Genomic DNA, 19,714 nt, shown 5'->3' on the forward strand with positions numbered 1-19,714 from the left:
GTTTCTAATTTTATCCATCCCTAGAACCTTTTTGATTTAATATTTTCCTTGAGGATTCTGTTGTAAAATAATAATTAATTTGACCTCCATTTCAATATATAGCTTTGATTCATAATTTCTGAGTAGCAAATGCCAAGCTGGTCGCTTCATAATGATATGACAAAGTTCTTATGTACAATTCTATTGGCCTTTGTAATACTTAAAATCGCTCTCCATCGTCATCTCTGGAGACCCTGGGGGTCTGGAGAGGCCAGCATGGGTGATACAGATGTCACAGATGCCCGACTCCAAGCACAGGAATCGTTGGTCTAACTGTCCCTTTTAACTTTCTTTTATTTACATTTTTCTTCTTCATTCAGCAACATCCTGGCTTTTTAAAACTGATTCTGTATCCTGCACAACCTGGAAAATTGACCATGTTTTAAGTAGATCAGAACTGGAAAAGGTTTTGATTAGCTAAAACCACATATTAAAATCTCTGATAAAATTTACATCAGTCACCTTTCCTTCTCCAAATTGTCTTGGGAGATGGTGAACACATGCAAAAAATTAATCAAAGAGACTGAGTATATTCAGAATTTTTTTCTTTTCCTCTAGCTTATCAAATTTTAACAACACAAATTTTCTCATGAATAAGTAAATGAATCCACAACTCCTCTCTCTTTTCTGAGAATGATGAGTTAGATAGAATACATTTAGTTGTGTTTGCCTTTGTTATCAGAATGTAATAAGAAAGTGTAGAATTTTAGTGCAACTAATTGATCAAAAGCTTGACATTTTCCCTGAATAGACCAATTAAGTTGGTGTTTCAGGGATGGTGTGCATGAGAGTTTATATTTTCAAAATATTTTCATTGGATGAAACACATTCTGGATAAAATATATGAGCAGCACTCTATTCTAAGAGTAAACAGAAGATTTCGAAGTTCATAAAATCATAATTGGAATAAAACAAAAATATTTTTAGTTTCACATCCAAAACTGGGTGAGAGAACCATTTATTAATATATTCAATATACTTGTTGTTATGTAAATAATAATATACGTAATGCTTAGCATTAAATAATAAAACATCTCCACTAGTCCATGTTTGTATATAGTGAGTATCGTCAGCTCACAAGGACCTGGTGGTGGTGGTGGAACATAAAATGTGGCATCGCGACTTTAAAACGTGGCCAGGTAGGAGAGAGAATAATACAAGAAAGGAATAAATACAATTATTTATTAATAATATTCTTGAGTCTAGGCTTAGAGACCACTTAGTTTAGGAAATAATTTTATGAAGAGCTCCTTGATACTCCAGTATTAGTTCTGCCTTATTTTTTCTTTCACAGAGAGAAATGATAATGAGAATAACTGTGAACACTGTTTTAAGCCTTTTATGCCATTTAATATCTGCAACAACTCTACTAGGTGGTATTATTAACCCCATTTATAGATGAGGCAACTGAGGCACAGAGAGGTTAATAACCAGGTAAAGGCAGACAGCCAGTAGGTAAAAGTCAGGAAAGTCTGAAAGTCTATTCTCCCTGTCATTCTCTCTCTGTCATTTTCTCTCTCCATTATTTTCTCTCTTCCTCTCTCGTCCCCTTTCAGTGCTAACTATTAAGGATTTCTATATCTTAATAACTTTTCCCTATTATAAATGTAGGAGCTGTAGAAATTAGAAAAAATACAGATAAACATAAAGAAGAAAATCAAAATCATACCACACGTTACTTTTGGCAATTGTAATTGACTCATGTGGTTGTGTGTGTGTGTGTGTGTGTGTGTGTGTGTGTGTGTGAGAGAGAGAGAGAGAGAGAGAGATTACATGAAGCAAATTTTTTCCTCCAGCAAGGTAAAACCATTTTGTGCAAACATCAGCAGTATATGTGAGTGCCTATCCCATATTGATTTATGCTTTCTATGTTAAAGGCATTACTACATTGTCCTTTTTATATTTTGTGGCTATTTTTCCCAGTTTATCAATTGTATTTCAAAAGTATTTTATATAAATGGGTTTTTCAACCCTAACCAAGTTTTATCTTGTTATATTTTTTTTCTCTTATAGTTTCTCTCTTGGTGTTATATTTCAGAATTTTCTTTTCCATCCCAAGATTATATAAATGCATGTGTATTTATCCCTCTGATGGTTTTACTTATAGTGAGCCAGGTCTCACAGACCATTTAGGGCAGAGTTTATCCTTTTTCTATTAATCTAAAACACTAACTTTATCATATATTAAATTCTTAGCAACATTTAAGTTTATTTCTTAAATTCCTATTTGTTCTTTTGATACATGTCTAGTTTTATAAGAATAATGAATTAAGGTTTATAATACTTTTTAATATCTAAAAGTCCAAGTCATTTCTGATTATTAATTTTTTTCAAAATTTTCTTGACTGTTATTGATTTACTCTTTCATCTCAAGAAAAGTCAATTTGGGTATGAAGCATAGACAGTAGATGTTATCTGTTATGAATCTGTTAATGAGCTCTAACATGCTGACTGTGTTGACTAATACATGAAATATACCTTGTTGTATTTGGAAATTGAAATAATTACTTGACATCAGGCTCATCATAACTTGATGCTGATTGTCAGTTGACCCAAGAGTTCATGAACTGAAGCAAACTAAATAGAAAATCATTTATGTGGTTTGTGTCTTCATGGCCCCAGGTGGTTTGAATTGTCTGACACTAGATCTACATCTACACCTGCCTAGAGGTAATGAAGCCTGACTGTCTACAGGGCTGATGATGTCTCAGGAATTTCCCCAAATTAACCCATAAAACTCTAGCACCTACGGCATTCCTATTCACATACAGTTGTCATTCATGGTTATCTGTAAGCAATCAACGATAGTAATAGCCAACATCTATTGAACAATTAATGTGTACTGGATTGTGTGCTGAGCACTGGCATGAATTTCCTCATGTGACCCTCCCATTAACCTCATAGTACAGGGGCTCTCATTGTCCTCACTTTCTTATGAGTAAATCATAGTGTGATTAAGCCATGGGAACAAGTTAATAGAATGAAACGACATCAGAACTAAAACTCTTTTCTTCCAGTTTTGAGATATAATTGACATACAACATAGAGTAAGTATAAGGTATACAACATAATGATTTGATATATGTATATATCGTAAAATGATTACCACAATAAGATTAGCTAACATCCCATCACCTCACTATTTTCTTCCTTGTGATGAGATTTTTTGAGATCTATTCTCTTAGCAGCTTTCAAATGAACCATACATTATTGTTAACCGTAGTCATCATGCTGTAGATTATATTCCCAGAACTTATTTATCTTATAATTGGAAATTTGCACCTTTTGACAACCTTTACCCAGTTCCTCCACCCCACTCCCCCACCTCTGGCAACCACAAATCTGATCTCTGTTTCTATGATTTTTTTTAATTCCACATATAAGTGAGATACAATGTTTGCCTTTCTCTATCTGACTGATCTCACTTAGTGTAATGCCCTCAAGTTCTATTCCGGTTGTCACAAATGCTAGGATTTCCTTCCTTCTTATGCCTGAATAATATTCATATGATATATATAATGATTTCTTTATCCATTCATTCTGTTGTTGGACACTTAGGTTGTTTCCATGTCTTACTTATTGTGAATAATGTTGAAATGAATATGGGAGTACAGATATCTCTCTGAGACTGTGATTTCAGTTTCTTTGGATATATATACATACCCCCGAGTGGAATTGCTGGATCATGTGGTAAGTCTATTTTTAATTTTTTGAGGAAAGTCCATTCTGTTTTGAATAGTGGCTGTACCAATTTATATTTCCACAACAATGCACAATATCTACATCCTCGCCAGCAGTTGTTATCTCTTGTCTTTTTGATAATAGCCATTTTAACTGGTATGAGTTCATAGCTCATGGTTGTTTTGATTTGCATGTCCCTGATGATTAGTAATGTTAAGCACCTTTTCATGTACCTGTTAGCCATTTGTATTTCTTCTTTGGAAAAATGTCTATTCAGGTCTTCTGCCTATTTTTTAATTGGATTATTGAGTTTTCATAGTTCCTGTGGATATTAACCCCTTATCAGATATGTGATTTGCAAATATTTTCTCCTGTTTCATGGGTTGCCTTTCATTTTGTTGATCATTTCTTTTGTTGTGCAGAAACTTTTTAGTTTGATATAATCTCACTTGTTTATTTTTGCTTTTGTTGCTTGTGCTTTAGGTGTGATATCCAAAAAAATCATTGCCAAGACCCATGTCAAGGAGCACTTTCTCTATGTTTTATTCTAGGAATTATGGTTACAGGTCTTACATTTAAGTCTTTAATTTTGAGTGAATTTTTATGAGGGGTGTAAGATAGGGGTCTAGTTCCTTATTTGCTTGTGAATATCCAATTTTCCCGGCACCGTTTATTGAAGAGGCTGTCTTTTCTCCATTGAGTATTTTTGGCTCCATTGTCAAATATTAGTCGATCTTATATGCATGGGTTTATTTCTGGGCTCTTGATTCTGTTCCGTTGGTTTGTGTGTCTGTTTTTATGCCAGTACCATACTGTTTTTATTACTATAGCTTTGTAATATAGTTTGAAATCAGGAGTGTAGTGCCTCCAGCTTTGTTCTTCTTTCTCAGGATTGCTTTGGCTCTTTGGGGTCTTTTGGGTTCCATATTAATTTCAGGACTGTTTGTTCTATTTCTGCGAAAAATGCCATTAGAATATGACAGGGATTGCATTGAATCTATTAATGGTTTTGGATACTAGGGACATTTTAACAATATTAATTTTTCCAATCATAAGCACAGGATATCTTTCCATTTACTTGTGTCTTCTTCAATTTCTTTCATCGACGTCTTACAGTGTTCAGTGCGAGTTCTTTCACCTCCTTGGTTAAACCTATTCCTAAGTATTTTATTGTTTGTGATGCTATGTAAATGGGATTGTTTTCCTTATTTCTTTTTCAGATAATTCATTGTTACCGTATAGAAATGCTACTGGTTTTTGTATGTTGATTTTGTATCCTGTAACTTTACTAAATTTGTTGATTAGATATAATAGTTTTTTGGTGGACTTATTAGAACTTTCCATATATGAAATTATGTAATTTGCAAATAGACACAATTTCAATTTTTTTTTTCAATTATGATGCCTTTTATTTTTTTTCTTGCCTGATTGTCCTGGCTAGGATCTAGCACTGTGTTGAATAGGAATGGTAAGAGTGGTCACCTTTGTCTTCTTCCTGATCCTTGAAAAGAAGCTTTCAAACTTTCACCTTTGAGTATGATGCTAGATGTGGGCTTGTAATATATGGCCTTTATCATGTTGAAGTAAGTTCCTTCTATACCTAATTTGTTGAGAATTTTTATCCTGAATGGATGTTGAATTTTGGCAAATACTTTTTTTGCATCTATTGAGAGGATTATATGATTTTTATATTTCATTCTATTAATGTGATGTATCACATTTATCAATTTGTATATTTTAAATTGTCCTTGCATCCCAGGAATGAACCCTGCTTGGTCATGATATGTGATCCTTTTAATGTGCTTTTAAATTCTGTTTGCTAGTATTTTTTTGAGAATTATTTACCTGTATTCATAAGAGAAGTTGGCCTGTAGTTTTTTTTCTTATAGCGTCCTTTCTGGCTTTGGTATCAGGGTAACACTGGCCTTGTAAAATGAGTTTGGAATTGTTCTTTTCTCCTCAATTTTTGGAAAACTTTTGAAAAGGATTGGCATTAATTCTTCTTTAAATGTTTGGTAGAATTCGCCAGTGAAACCATTGGATCCTGGTCTTTTCCGTGTTGAGAGGTTTTGATTACTGATTCAAGCTCCTTACATTGTACTAGTCTGTTCAGACTTTCTGTTTCTTCCTGATTCAATTTTGGTAGGTTGTATGTTTCTAGGAATTTATCCAGTTCTATATTGTCCAGTTTGTTGTCATATAATTTTTCATAGTAGTCCCTTATAATCCTTTGTATTTCTGTGGTGTCAGTTGTAATGTCTCCTCTTTCATTTCTGATTTTATTGATGTGGGTCTTCTTTTTTTCTTCATTAGTCTAACCAGAGGTTTGTCAATTTTGTCTATCTTTTCAAAGAACAAACTCTAAGTTTCATTAATCTTTTCTATTGTTTTCCTTTTCTCTACTTCATTTAATTCTGCTCCCTATCTTTATTATTTCCTTCCTTCTACTAACTCTGGGTTTAGTTTTTCTTCTTTACCTGCATCCTACAGGTGTAAAGTTAGGTTGTTTATTTGAAATCTTTTTATTTTCTTTATGTATTTATAGCTATAAATTTTCCTCTGAGAACTGCTTTTGCTTCATCCTATAAGTTTTGGTATGTTTTGTTTCCATTTTTATTTGTCCTAAGATACTTTTTAATTTCTCTTTTAATTTTTCTTCTATACATTGGTAGTTCAGGAGTGTGTTGTTGAATTTCCACGTACTTGTGAATTTTCCAATTTTCCTCCTGTTGATTTCTAGTTTTATATAATTGTGGTCAGAAAATATACTTGGTATGATTTTAAACTTTTTAAATTTGTGAAGACTTGTTTTGTGGCCTAATATATGATCTATCCTAGAAAATGTTCTTGTCGCACTTCAGAAGTGTGTGTATTCTGCTGTTGTTGGATAGAATGTTATGTAATGTAGAACAGGCTCCAAAGCCAGCATATCTTGTCATTTGGGCTCCCAAATCAGGAAGAACTGTGCACCAAGTTCCCTAGTCAAATGGAGCTGGCAGCTCGGCTCTGCAGATGGGGAAAGCCACTGGCCAGGCTCCTTGAATGTTGCTGGGCTATGCAGCTTCCCAGATGTTTCAGCCAGGTTTCCTTGTTGGGTGGGCCTGGGGAATACACTTAGCAGTAGATAAGCCTATGAATTTTCTTCCCTGCCTGGGTGGGGTGGCAGAATAAGCTCCAAGGCCAGCAAAGTCAGAAAACCCTCATGTTAGGAGTTCTGAATCAGGCAGAACTATACACTGAATTCCCTGGACAAAGGAAGCCACTGTCCTGGCTCTGCAGATGGATAATGCTGCTTGCTGAGCTCTACATTCAAGTGCTGCTGGACTACCCAGTTTTCCAGGTGTTCTTACCACCTTGTTGAGCCAGGCCGGGGGGTTACACTTAGCAGTAGATGGGGCTATAAATTTGTTCCCCTGCCTTAGTGGAGCAGAAGGACAGGCTCCAAGACCAGAAAGTCTCACCATATGGGGCCCCAGGTTGGGTAGAACTGCCCACGAAGTTACCTGGTCTGATGGGACTACCATCTAGGATCTGCAGATGGGCAAAGCCTCTGGTTAGGATTTCTACCTGGGTGTCACTGCAAAAAGGAACTCAGTCTGCAAAGATCTGAGAACTGGTGGCTCTAAGTCCTGCCCCCCTTCTCCATCACAATCTGATTCCCAAAGTTCAAACCCCATGGATTCCCTCATGATCTCTGGGAGGTGAGAGCAGGGAGAGCTTCCCAATAAGTGACCACAATTCTGAGGGAGCTCAATGTCCACCTTGGACTTTCTTTTACCCACTGGGGAAACCATTGGCCAAGAAGGATTCTCTTAGTGTGGCACTGTGTCAGCAATGGGGAGGCAGAGTGTAGCTACTCCTCTACTCTTCTAATATGGTGCCTCTTGGTCACTGTGATTCAGGATGGTGCTTCATCCTCAGCCCCGTGTTCTAGGATTTTCACAGTGGTGTCTTGTCTATGAATAGTTGCTAGTTGTTCTTCTGGTGAGGAGGACTAAAGTCAGGATGGACCTATGTTGCCATCCTGATGATGTCACAGAACTAAAACTCAAAGTCTGACCCTTAATCACAGTACTTTGCTGTGTCCTAAGACACAAAATATCCTAAAATTGAGACAATAGTTGAGGCCAATAGTGACTTGTACTAGCTTTTCTTTGGAATAGTTGTCAGTCAATCTTCAAATATATATTTAATTTTCATGAGACCTCATGAAATAATTGAGAACCTGAAGCACCAAGCAGGTATATCTTGATATTCAAGATGAAAAACTGGGGTCTTTCTACCAGGACGGTGAAGTATTTCTCCTTTTCCAGTGCTGAAGGGAGGGAAAAAATGGCACATATGAGAATTGTAATGCTGTCACTTCACCTGAATCTTGTCTATTTTCTGATTTTAGGAGGACCAAGCCAATGATTGGGAGAGGAAATATTACAGACATCACCCATTTCATCCTCTTGGGATTCTCAGATTTCCCCAGAATCATAGCGGTGCTCTTTGTTGTCTTCCTGTTGATCTACATTATGACTCTGACGTGGAACCTGAGCCTCATCACCTTAATAAGGATAGATTCCCACCTCCACACGCCCATGTACTTCTTCCTCAGTAATCTGTCCTTCATGGATATTTGCTATGTGACCTCCACAGTCCCCAAGATGCTCTCCAACTTCTTCCAGGAGCAGCAAACTATCACCCTTACAGGTTGTGCTATTCAGTACTTCGTCTTTTCAACCACGGGACTGAGTGAGTCTTGTCTGATGACAGCCATGGCTTATGACCGATATGCTGCCATTTGTAATCCACTTCTCTATTCATCCATCATGTCACCCACCCTCTGTGTTCAGATGGTGCTGGGGTCCTATATGGCTGGACTCTCTGCTTCTATATCCCAATTGTGTGCCATGTTTCAGCTCCACTTCTGTGGGCCTGATGTCATCAACCACTTCTTCTGTGACATGCCCCAACTGTTAGTTCTGTCCTGCACTGACACTTTCTTTGTACAACTCATGACTGCTATATTAACAATGATTTTTGGGATAATAAATGTCTCAATCATCATGGTATCCTATGGCTATATTGTCATCTCCATTATGAAGATCACTTTAGCTAAAGGCAGGTCTAAGGCTTTCAACACCTGTGCTTCTCACCTGACCACAGTGACCCTCTTTTATACCTCAGGTATGTTTGTCTATTTGAGTTCCAGCTCTGGCAGTTCCTCCAGCTTTGACAGATTTGCATCGGTCTTCTACACTGTGGTGATTCCCATGTTGAATCCCTTGATTTACAGTCTGAGGAATAAGGAAATCAAAGATGCCTTGAAGAGGTTGCAAAAGAAGATAAAGTATTGCTGAGGTCACAGATTATGAGATTTCTGAGATTTGTCTTGTCAAAATCACCTCAACTGATGATAATATGCATGAGTGGACTATAACAAAATTCGTACTGACTTTGGACAAAGAAGGCTTAATTTGACACAGATAATATGTCAAAATGGACCAACAATTGACTCACTGCCACACAAACACTACATCTTTAAGTCCTGGAGTTTCATTACTTTCACCTTGTGAAAAGTGGCCTCATCATTTATTAATCTATCTGCAAGTATTTGTGAAACATCAAGGTTTAGAAACGTCTTTCTTTTCTTTGCTTCTAAGATAAAGCCTTGTTTAATCTCAAGCCTAAAGAAGAGATACCTGACAGTGGCCCATGGGAATATAGCAACCTTGTCTCCGAAATATTTTGATGCAGCATAGTCCAGACATGGTGGTGACCAATGTTTGTTCTGTGTTTCTGACTAGAATGGGAACGAACAGAGAAACAAGATTCTGTCTTTGGACAGAAAGAAAGCTATGCAATTGGCCTGGTTGTGCATCCTGGGAAGACCAGTCTGTGATAGCTAATGTTTGTCTAAGGCTTCTTTCAATGCTAATCATCTAATAAGTTTTTGGTTACATCCTAGTCTCCACCAGCTGTAGTCTAAGGAAAGAGGAGGTGATTTGAATCATAAAGAGGAATAAAATGATGTATGTGATCCCTTCCTTGTCATTTACTTATGAATCTGATGATTTAATTTCTTATGTCTAATGGCCAGTGATGATGTTCAAAATCCATGTCACACTCAATAGAAATTTTTGATACTGTGGGACTCAAACCTCCCTTTCTCCCCCATTAAATCTAGAAAATTTACCCTTGGTTGACATATCCAATGAGATCATACTACCAAAATTGTTTCTGATATTTTAAACATCTGTTCAAGTTTGGTGTGAGGAGACTTGTGTGAGAAGTTATTGTAATAATAGAATCACTGAATATTCAATATTTCAGAGACTAAGAATGTGAAAAACTGGTATACATTTTTTCTATTATCGATATTCAATGTTTTATGTCCTAGAGATTTATGGTTGTATGGAGGATATAATGGTTGGAGTAGAATTAATAGAGTTACTTTAATGCTGATATTTTTCAGGTAGCCTTGAGGACCAGAAGAGGAAATAGAAAATGAGATAGGCAGAGTTAAGAACTCTGCCCAGTTATCACTACTTGAAGGAGAAAATAAGCTTTGTGGCTCTAGCGGTCTGGTTAAAAAGGGGAACAAGATGTGTAACAACATTGATGTTGATTTGAGAGGTTGCCCAGACTTGAACAAACTGATGTAAAACAGATGTCATTAACTTGACATATTGTCCTTGGAGATTCATTGGATTCTTAATGAATATTTTGGGAGTCTCAATTTCAATGAGTCACTTGAATTATTCTTTTTAATTAAGGACTGTAAGTGAAGAGCTATTTGATGCCTTTGCCAAATCTTTCATGAGTTTACATATAGACAGGATTGAGAGAAGGGCAATTGTTGAACCTCTGGGAGAGAGCAGGTGGCCTTACCCCACGCCAATGAAATGGTAATATGAGTAAAGGATGTTTGCTCACATCCAGGCATAGGTATGTTCTTTGAATCATTGCTCTTCACAAATGTTTAAGAATGTAGAAGTCTGTTTCTAAGTGGCCATGAGAGCTTCCTTAATAGACAGAACTCTGCTACATATTAGTGGAGGGTTTTCCATAATATTTCACAGATGTACCTCTTTATGGGTTCAGATGAGCTCAGGGAGGTTATGAATAGCAGATGCTGATGATAATTGGAACTTAATCTTCTGGAAGCTGCTGTCGATGGGTGAGGTCTCTGGGAACTACTGTCTTCCAAGAACTGTCTCCATGGGCTGCTGTTGAGAACCATTAGCTAGAAGTACTGATGGGAAATGCCATTAAAGTATTATTTTAAAGAAAAAAATGGGGAAAATAAAACAATTATTCAGACTTGCCCCTGAAGAACATTTAGACCAATGATATATTCCAGATTCTACTCTTAGATGAACCATATATTCTAAATTAAGTCAGTCTATGGGACTAAAAAGATAGTGTAGCTTGCTCGCAGTAATTGCACAGAGATTTCACCATATAATATCACAGGAGAACAGTCAATCTGCCAGCCTTCACAAGGGTTGCTAGACAAATACATCAAAGTGAGTGGTAAGGATGAAAAGAGCAATAAGAAAGATTTCTTGTCCTCATTATCTACATTTTAGATGTAGTTCAGTGGAAAATGATTGAAAGAGACCCACAGACCAAGAAGGGTGAAAAGAATAGAACTCACATGAATTATCAGTCGGTCAATGGAAGGTTCAGCCAAGAGGAGGAGCTTGACCTCATTTTGCAGGATTTATTTGACAAAAGAGAAGAGCATTCCCGGCAGGAGTAAATAGAAAAGTGGAGTGGGCTGAATGTACAGAGGGGTATCATTGAGATCCACAGACCATAAGAATGAAAAGTTGAACATGAGTTTTAGCATAAAGACTCTCAGAATTTCACTTTGTGTTTAGTCAAGTCAAAGAACCTGAATCATTGAGATCCTAGGGGTTGATAGTGTTTCCTCATTCTCATACCTGACTTCTTGGCCCAAATAATCTTCCTAAAACAATTCTAATAACCTTTCTAAGGTACTGAACACTTTCATCTTTTTCAAATGCTTTCAATGATGTTCTATTATTAATATTGTACAAAGTAAATATAAAACTCAATATTCGTTAGGATATTTTTTAAAAGACTACTTAGACCAAGAGATCATTTATGAAAATTAATAGAAATTTGAATCCCAAGAAGCGTCATCTGATTTTGAAAGTTCACATGCTCACACACACTGATAGAGAAGGAAAATCAGAGCCCTGGAAGAGGGCAGGACTCATTTGAGACATACACATGGTTCGCTTAATAGATCCCAAGTCTCCAGACTTTTAGATCTCCCTGAAATATGTAGCTGAGTCTGTGCACAAGATGAGAATTTAGTTTTCAGCCCTCTGGGGGATGAATTATTAAAATTGTGCTTCCTGATGCACAATCTAGGTGAATAAATTTCGAAGGTATTTGAATGAAGCTGTTGGCAGGATTAGAGTTAAGAAAGTACGCAACATTAATATCATTTTGAAATTTATTTATTTTATTTTAATAGTTAGTTTTAAATTTTTATTGGAAAATAATTGACATATAACATTGTACAAGTTTAAGGTGTACAATATGCTGATTAAATACATTTATATACTGCTATATGATCACCACCACAGCATTTGCTAACAATTCTATCACGTTATATAATTATCATTTCTATTTTGTGGTGAGAACTTTTAAGATCTGGCCTCTATATACACTTTGAAGCATATAATACAGTGTTGTTCACTATAATCACTATGCTGTGCATTAGATCTCCAGAATTTATTCATCTTTTAATAACATTTGTACACTTTACAAACATCTCCCCAATTTTGCTGTTCCCAACCCCTGACAACACCATTCTACTCTCTTTGTACAAGTTGGGCATTTTTAGACTCCACATATTGGTGATATCACACAGTATTTGCCTTTCCCTTTCTGGCTTATCTCTCTTAGCATAATGCCCTCAAGTTCCATCCATGCTATCACAAATGGCAGGATTTCTTTCTCATAGCTTAATAATATTTTATTTTATATATATACACATATTCATCCATTCATTCATTGATGGACACTTAGACTGTTTCTATATCTTGGCTTTGTGAATAACGCTGCAATAAACATGAGAGTGCAGATATCTTTTTGATATTCTGCTTTCATTTCCTTTGGATAGCTACGCAGTAGTGGAATTGTTGGATCATATGGTAGATCTATTTTTAATTTTTTGAGAAACCTCCATACTGTGTTTAATAGTGGCTAAACCAACTTACATTCCCATCAACAGTGCACCAGGGTTCACTTTTCTCCACGTCCTCAGTAACACTTGTTATCTCTTATCCTATTGATGATAGCCATTCTAACAGGTGTGAAGTGATATCTCATTGTGGGTTGAATTTACATTGCCCTGATGTTTAGTGACATGGTGCATCTTTCATGTGTCTGTCGGCCATTTGGATGTCTTCTTTAGAAAATTATCTATTCAGTTCTTCTGCCCATTTTTTCATTGAATTGTTTGGTTTTTGTTATTGAGTTGTATGAGTTCTTTATATATTTTGGATATTAACCCCTTAACTGATAAATACTTTGCAAACATTTATCCCATTCTATAGGTTGCCTTTTAATTTTGTTTGTGTATTCATTAATAAATTGTAGTAGTTATAATTACTTTTAATACCCTTTTCCTTAACATTTATACTATAGTTGAGCTGCTAACACACCTCATATTACAGAATTAGAGTGTTGTAATTCTGACTGTATATTTACCTTTATCAGTGTCATATATTTTCATATGTTTTCATGTTACTATTTAGCATATTTTCATTTCAGCTTGAGGCACTCCTATCATCATTTCTTGCAAGGCAGATCTAGAGGTGATACGCTCCCTCAGATCTTGTTTTTCTGGAAAAGTATTTCTCCTTCCTATCTGAAGGGTAACTTTTCTGGATATATTATCCTTGGCTGGCAATTTTTTCTGTCAACACTGAATATATCATTCCACTCTCTCCTGGCCTGTATGATTTCTGCTAATAAATACACTGAATACCAAATGGGGGTTCCTTTGTAGGTTACAATCTTTTTTTTCTCTTGCTGCTTTTAGGATTCTCTCCTTGTCTTTCAGTTCTGACACTTTCATTATAACGTGTCTTGGAGGTCATTTTGCATTTGGACAATGGGAAGATCTATTAGCTTCATGAACTTGGATGTCCAAGTCTCTCCCCAGGGTTGAGAAGTTCTCAGCTACTATAACTTTAAATAGACTTTTGCCCCCTTCTCCAACTCTTCTCCTTCTGGAATTCCAATTATTCTAATATTTGTACATATCATGCTGTCCCATAGATTATATAGGCTTTCTTTGCTCTTTTGCATTCATTTTCTTTATTCTCTTCTGACTGTGTTATTTCAAGGTTCCTATTCTGTAGCTCACTGATTCTACCTTTCATTTGGTGTAGTCTACCTTAGATCCTCAATGGCATTTTTCACTCTTCAGCTCTAGAATTTCTATGTGGTTGTTTTTTATGATTTCTATCTCTTTGTTAAATTTCTCATTTTGTTCACATATTGTTTTCTTGATTTTTTTGAATTGTCTGTCTTTGTTTTCTTGTAGCTCTTTGAGTTTCCTCAAAGCAGCTATTTTTATATTTTTATCAGACTGATTGCAAAATTATGTGTCTTTGTGTTTGGTTACTGGAGGATTATTGTTAACCTTTGGTGATGACATGTTTGCTTGATTTTTCATGTTACTTGGAGTTTTGAGTTGTTGCTTTTGTATATGAAGTAGCAGACACCTCCACATACCTTTACTAGCTGTCTTCAGGTGAGAGATATTTTTCATTGGTGCTGTTTATATGTGGAATTTTATCCAACTTTGTGTGACTACACCTGCTTCACACTTCTTACTTCCTCTTGTGACTGATTTTTTAAGCTTGTATGTCTTCTCTGGTTCTTATAACTTACCAGGTTGCCTGTTGACAACTTCTCCTTTATATTCCAGAATGTGGCACTATAGCTCAAGTTTGTGTTTTTTCCCTTGCCTATAGACCCTGGACTGGTTTTCTGAGCATATTCTCTGGAGCTTGCTCTTCTGCTGCGCTTGGGAATGCACACAAGGAGCTGGCACAGAGTGGAGAGAGGTGTGGATTTAGCACTCATGGCATTGGGTTCCCTGCAGGCCAAGTGCAGGGATCCTCAGATGAGGTTTTCACAGCAGATTGTGGTCGGGCTTCCTGCTGGAGTTCTGGAAGCAGTCAGCAGGAACCCCCAGCAGCATTCGACAAAACTAAAGTAGACAGGCACTTACTCACGGCTCTCACTCTGCCCTATGGGAGAGGTCATTGCTGGTTAGTTCAGCCACGTGCTGTATTGCCTTGTGGGAGGGGTGGTGCTGCCATAGTTATTTTTACGCTCTCCAATGGATCCAGTTTTTTTTTCCTCCAATCGAGTCCTGAAATCTCTCCTTGGAAATATTGGCTTTCTACAAAGTCTCTCTTTTCCACAGGTGCCCACCTGAGTTAATCACTCTCACGGTTTTCTCTGACTATGGCCAAGAGGGATTGGGGCTGGCCTGCTGGCTTCTTATGGTTCTGCAGCCCAAACTGAAGTCTGCCTATTACCCCATGCACAGGTGGGAAAGACTCCTTCCATTCCCTTGACATATGGTGCTGGATCCCACAACTCCAATAAAGGTACTTTTCTTCATGGATAGGTGTTGCTTTTTAACTGTTAAAAGGAGGGATGGGGCCGGCCCCGTGGCATAGCAGTTAAGTGCATGCACTCCGCTGCTGGCGGCCTGGGTTTGGATGCCAGGTGCACACCGATGCACCGCTTGTCAGGCCATGCTGTGGAGGCATCACACATAAAGTGGAGGAAGATGGGCACGGATGTTAGCTTAGGGCCAGTCTTCCTCAGAGAAAAAGAGGAGGATTGGCATGGATGTTAGCTCAGGGCTGATCTTCCTCACACACACACACACACACACACACACACACACACACTAAATAAATAAATATTTTTTAAAAAGGAGGGATAAGAAGGAGAAATGTTTCATGCCGCAATGATGCTGGTATCATTCCCCTAAGTCATTTTGTAATTTTTTAAAACTGAAAATGTGCTGTATTTTTTAAAAAACAACTGTTGGAAAGTTCTGGAGAAGATGGCAGGTTTTACCCTGATGTCTTGCTCTTTTCCAGTTACAATACCACCAAAATGACTTTTAAAAGTTGCAAATAGTGAATCCTTTATTACCACTGGAAATGAGAGATAATGATGGTCCACATGCCAGGAAATTTGAAAAATTTCTAATGTCACTGTACTGATTATATTAGACTAACGGGTCTTGTGTGAAAATAAGTGAGGGAGAAACCTTGATGATTCTCCATTGACCTCCTCTACTTAGAGATGGAATAGCACTAAATAAACGTGAGCTGAGGAGAAATCAGAGGAACTTCGACAATAAAAAAAGAAAACAAAACAATTAACTAATGTCACCCAAACAGAAAAAGGTTTTTAAAAAGATGCAGTATGTATGTGTGTACATGGGTTAACCTCACTTTTTAGGAGGGAAAAAAACCTGAAAACACTACCAATTAAACAAACAAGAAAGCCAGTTGTCTCATTGGGTTAAAAGAAAATCCAACCACAATGGTATTGTGCTTATTAAAGATGCTCCTAAAAGCTAATGACTCAAAATGATTAAATACAAAGTGATGGGGGAAATACGTATAGCATACAGAAACAAAAACAAAATAGGTAGCAATATTAATGTAGACAAAGAAGAATTTAAGGAAAAGAGTGAACTGCTCCAACTATTGACAAAAAAAAAACAAAAAACAAAAAAACTCATACTGATGATGTAACGGTCATAAACCAACTGCGTTCAATAACAGCAACAAAATGTGCAAAGCAAAACGTCAAAAATGCAAGAAGATTCCATTGTGTATATATACCACATCTTCTTTATCCATTCATCCCTTGATGGGCACTTAGGTTGCTTCCAAGTCTTGGCTATTGTGAATAACGCTGCAATGAACACAGGGGTGCAAGTACCTTTGCAAATTGGTGTTTTCAAGTTCTTTGGATAAATACCCAAGAGTGGAATAGCTGGATCATATGGTAGTTCTATCCTTGATTTTTTGAGGAATCTCCATACTGTTTTCTGTAGTGGCTGCACCAGTTTGCGCTCCCACCAGCAGTGTATGAGAGTTCCCTTCTCTCCACATCCTCTCCAACACATGTTGTTTCCTGTCTTGTTAATTATAGCCATTCTGACGGGCGTGAGGTGATATCTCATTGTAGTTTTGATTTGCATTTCCCTGATAGTTAGTGATTTTGAACATCTTTTCATGTGTCTGTTGGCCATCTGTATATCTTCTTTGGAGAAATGTCTGTTCAGGTCTTTTGCCCATTTTTTAATTGGGTTGGTAGTTTTGTTGTTGTTGAGATGCATGAGTTCTTTATATATTTTGGAGATTAAGCCCTTATCAGATGTATGGTTTGTAAATATCTTCTCCCAATTGTTAGGTTGTCTTTTCGTTTTGTTGATGGTTTCCTTTGCTGTGCAGAAGCTTTTTAGTTTGATGTAGTCCCATTTGTTTATTTTTTCTATTGTTTCTCTTGCCCGGTCAGATGTGGTGTTTGAAAAGATGTTGCTAAGACCGATGTCGAAGAGCGTACTGCCTATCATGATGTAATCTATGCAGAAATAGAAGTACAATGATGTACACCTGAAATTTTTACAATGTTATAAACCAATGTTACTGCAATAAACAAAAAATTAAAAAAAAAATGCAAGAAGATATTTACCATACCACAATTAAAATTATTTGAATTTTACGTCTAATCAATTTAAGACCATAAAGATGACAAAAACTGAATTTAAACATATGGTATTTAAAAGTATTAATGATAGATTTAAATGAACATATAGTAAGTACATATATTCTTTTTCAGGCTTTGTAGAACTTTAAAAAATGAAACTAGAACCAGGTAACAGAAGAAAATCTCAATAAATTTCTGACAGTAGAAATCATGTAGGTAACCTTATCTGATTACAAGGTCATTAAACTAAATTAAATAATAAAAAGTAAAACAAACAAACAAAATCCAGTCACTTTGTGTGATAGATTGAACTGTTTGCCTCAATGTTCAAGGCTCCCTGCATCCACACTGCTGCTACAACCTTGTCAGGAGCAGAGTCACTCTTCACCTTGGGCTTGCCAAGTGACATGCCTTTGGTTGGCAGAAGTGACAGAATGCCAGTTCTCAGCCCAGGCCTTAAAAAGCCCTGTGTGTTTCCACTTGTCCACTCGTACTTGTCATTGCCATGAGAAGAACATGTCCTGTTTGGCTACTGGTTCTAGGAGGAGGATGAGAGACACATGGATCAGAGCTGATTCAGTCAATCTCAGCCTACACCAGGCAACCCACAATCAGTGACTAGCCAACTTCGGAGCCAACTTCACCCATTCAAGCCTAGTCTGGATTGCCTGAATCCCAGCCAATCTCAGTCTAGATTGGCTGAATCCCAGCTGACCTCAAGCTGACCTGAAGATGTATAAGTAGCAATAAATGAATGTTGCAGTAAGCACTGAATTTTAGCGTGGTTTGTTATGCAGCAATAGTTAACCAATAGGCTACATAATTAGAAATTAAAAATTTTCTCCTGAGCCAAATTGCCTGGTTTCAAATCTAGGCTCTGCTACTCACTAGCTGTGTAATGCCAAGCAAGCTACATAATCTTCCTGTGCCTCAGTTTTCTCATCTGTAAAATAGAGTTATTATATCTATCTTGTTAGGTTGTTTAGGATGATTAAGCGAGTTGATATTTGTCAAGAACTCAGAACAGTGCCCTGGCACATAATAAACACTGTATATGTGTCATATATTATGATTTATTGAGTACTCACTATGTTCAAGGAATTTAAATTACTCAGATTGAGCTAAGTTCTGTTGTTATACCAACTTCACAGATAAAGAAACTGAGACCAGATGATTTAAGTAACACAGCTAGTAGGTGAAGAGGTCAAGATTCCAACTCAGGATTGCAGATATCAAAGCCTCTCCTCTTAAATACCTCTTAATATACAAGGAAAGTATGAGTAAAATACAACAGGACTGAAGAGAGGCAGCCAATGCTACAGTCAGAGGTAATCTTATTTTGAAAAGAAATAAAATAACAAAGCTTTCAGTTGAAGAAATTGTAAGAAGAATGTCAATACAAACCTTAAGTAAGACAGGAGGAAAAAATATTAAGCAGCAATATGTTGGTAAAGAGAAGAATAAAACTTATAACTAAATTTGACAGATACGTTTTCAAGAATATAGATAAAATAAACAGGTTTATGGCATATTTTGCAAGAAAACAAACAATATCCAAATTTAGCAACAAGACTAAGTATGAAAGAAATTTAAAATTTTAAGAGGATGTATCCACGATGGTGATGTGAACTGAATGTTTGTGTCCCTCCAAAATCCATATGTTGGGGCCCTAACCCTCAATGTGATGGTATTTGGAGATGGAGCCTTTGGAAGGTAATTAGGATTAGATTAGATCATGAGAGTGGGGCCCTCATCATGGGATTAGTGCCCTTACGAGAAGAGTAAAAGAGAGAGATGTCTCTCTCTTCACATGCAGGAAAGGCCATGTGGGTACGCAGCGAGAAGGCATCCATCTGCAAGCCAGGAAGAGAGCTCTCACCAGAACCTATGTTGGCACCCTGATCTCAGACTTCCAGCCTGCGGACCTGTGAGAAAATAAATTTCTGTCATTAAGTTGCCCAGTGTATGGTATTTTGTTATGGCAGCCTGAGTTGATAATACTTATAGTATTATTATTATATAGTAATAGGAAGATAATATTTAAGATAAAAATGGAAGAAATTGATGATAATTTTCTGGAAAATCACATGTACCAAGATTAACTCAATTACTAGGAAACAAAAATGTACCAATAACCAGAAGATAAAATTGAAGTTACTAAATAACTTACTGCATATAAGTTATTGGGCTGAATGGTTTTGTT

The 19,714-nt window shown here is 36.7% G+C and overlaps 1 protein-coding gene across 1 annotated transcript in view; it reads left to right on the forward strand.

The window, feature by feature from the left end:
- LOC131395032 (olfactory receptor 5AN1-like) overlaps positions 1-11,822 on the forward strand; it is a 141,707-nt gene extending 129,885 nt beyond the window's left edge. The window contains exon 3 of the mRNA XM_058526803.1: positions 8,117-11,822. Coding sequence (XP_058382786.1) covers positions 8,130-9,068 — 939 coding nt within the window. The 5' untranslated portion in view covers positions 8,117-8,129 and the 3' untranslated portion in view covers positions 9,069-11,822. The remainder of the gene's footprint in view (positions 1-8,116) is intronic.
- The last annotated feature ends 7,892 nt before the right edge of the window (positions 11,823-19,714 follow it).

The sequence above is a fragment of the Diceros bicornis genome, chromosome 31 (genome assembly GCF_020826845.1).
Source record: "Diceros bicornis minor isolate mBicDic1 chromosome 31, mDicBic1.mat.cur, whole genome shotgun sequence".
NCBI lineage: Eukaryota > Metazoa > Chordata > Mammalia > Perissodactyla > Rhinocerotidae > Diceros > Diceros bicornis.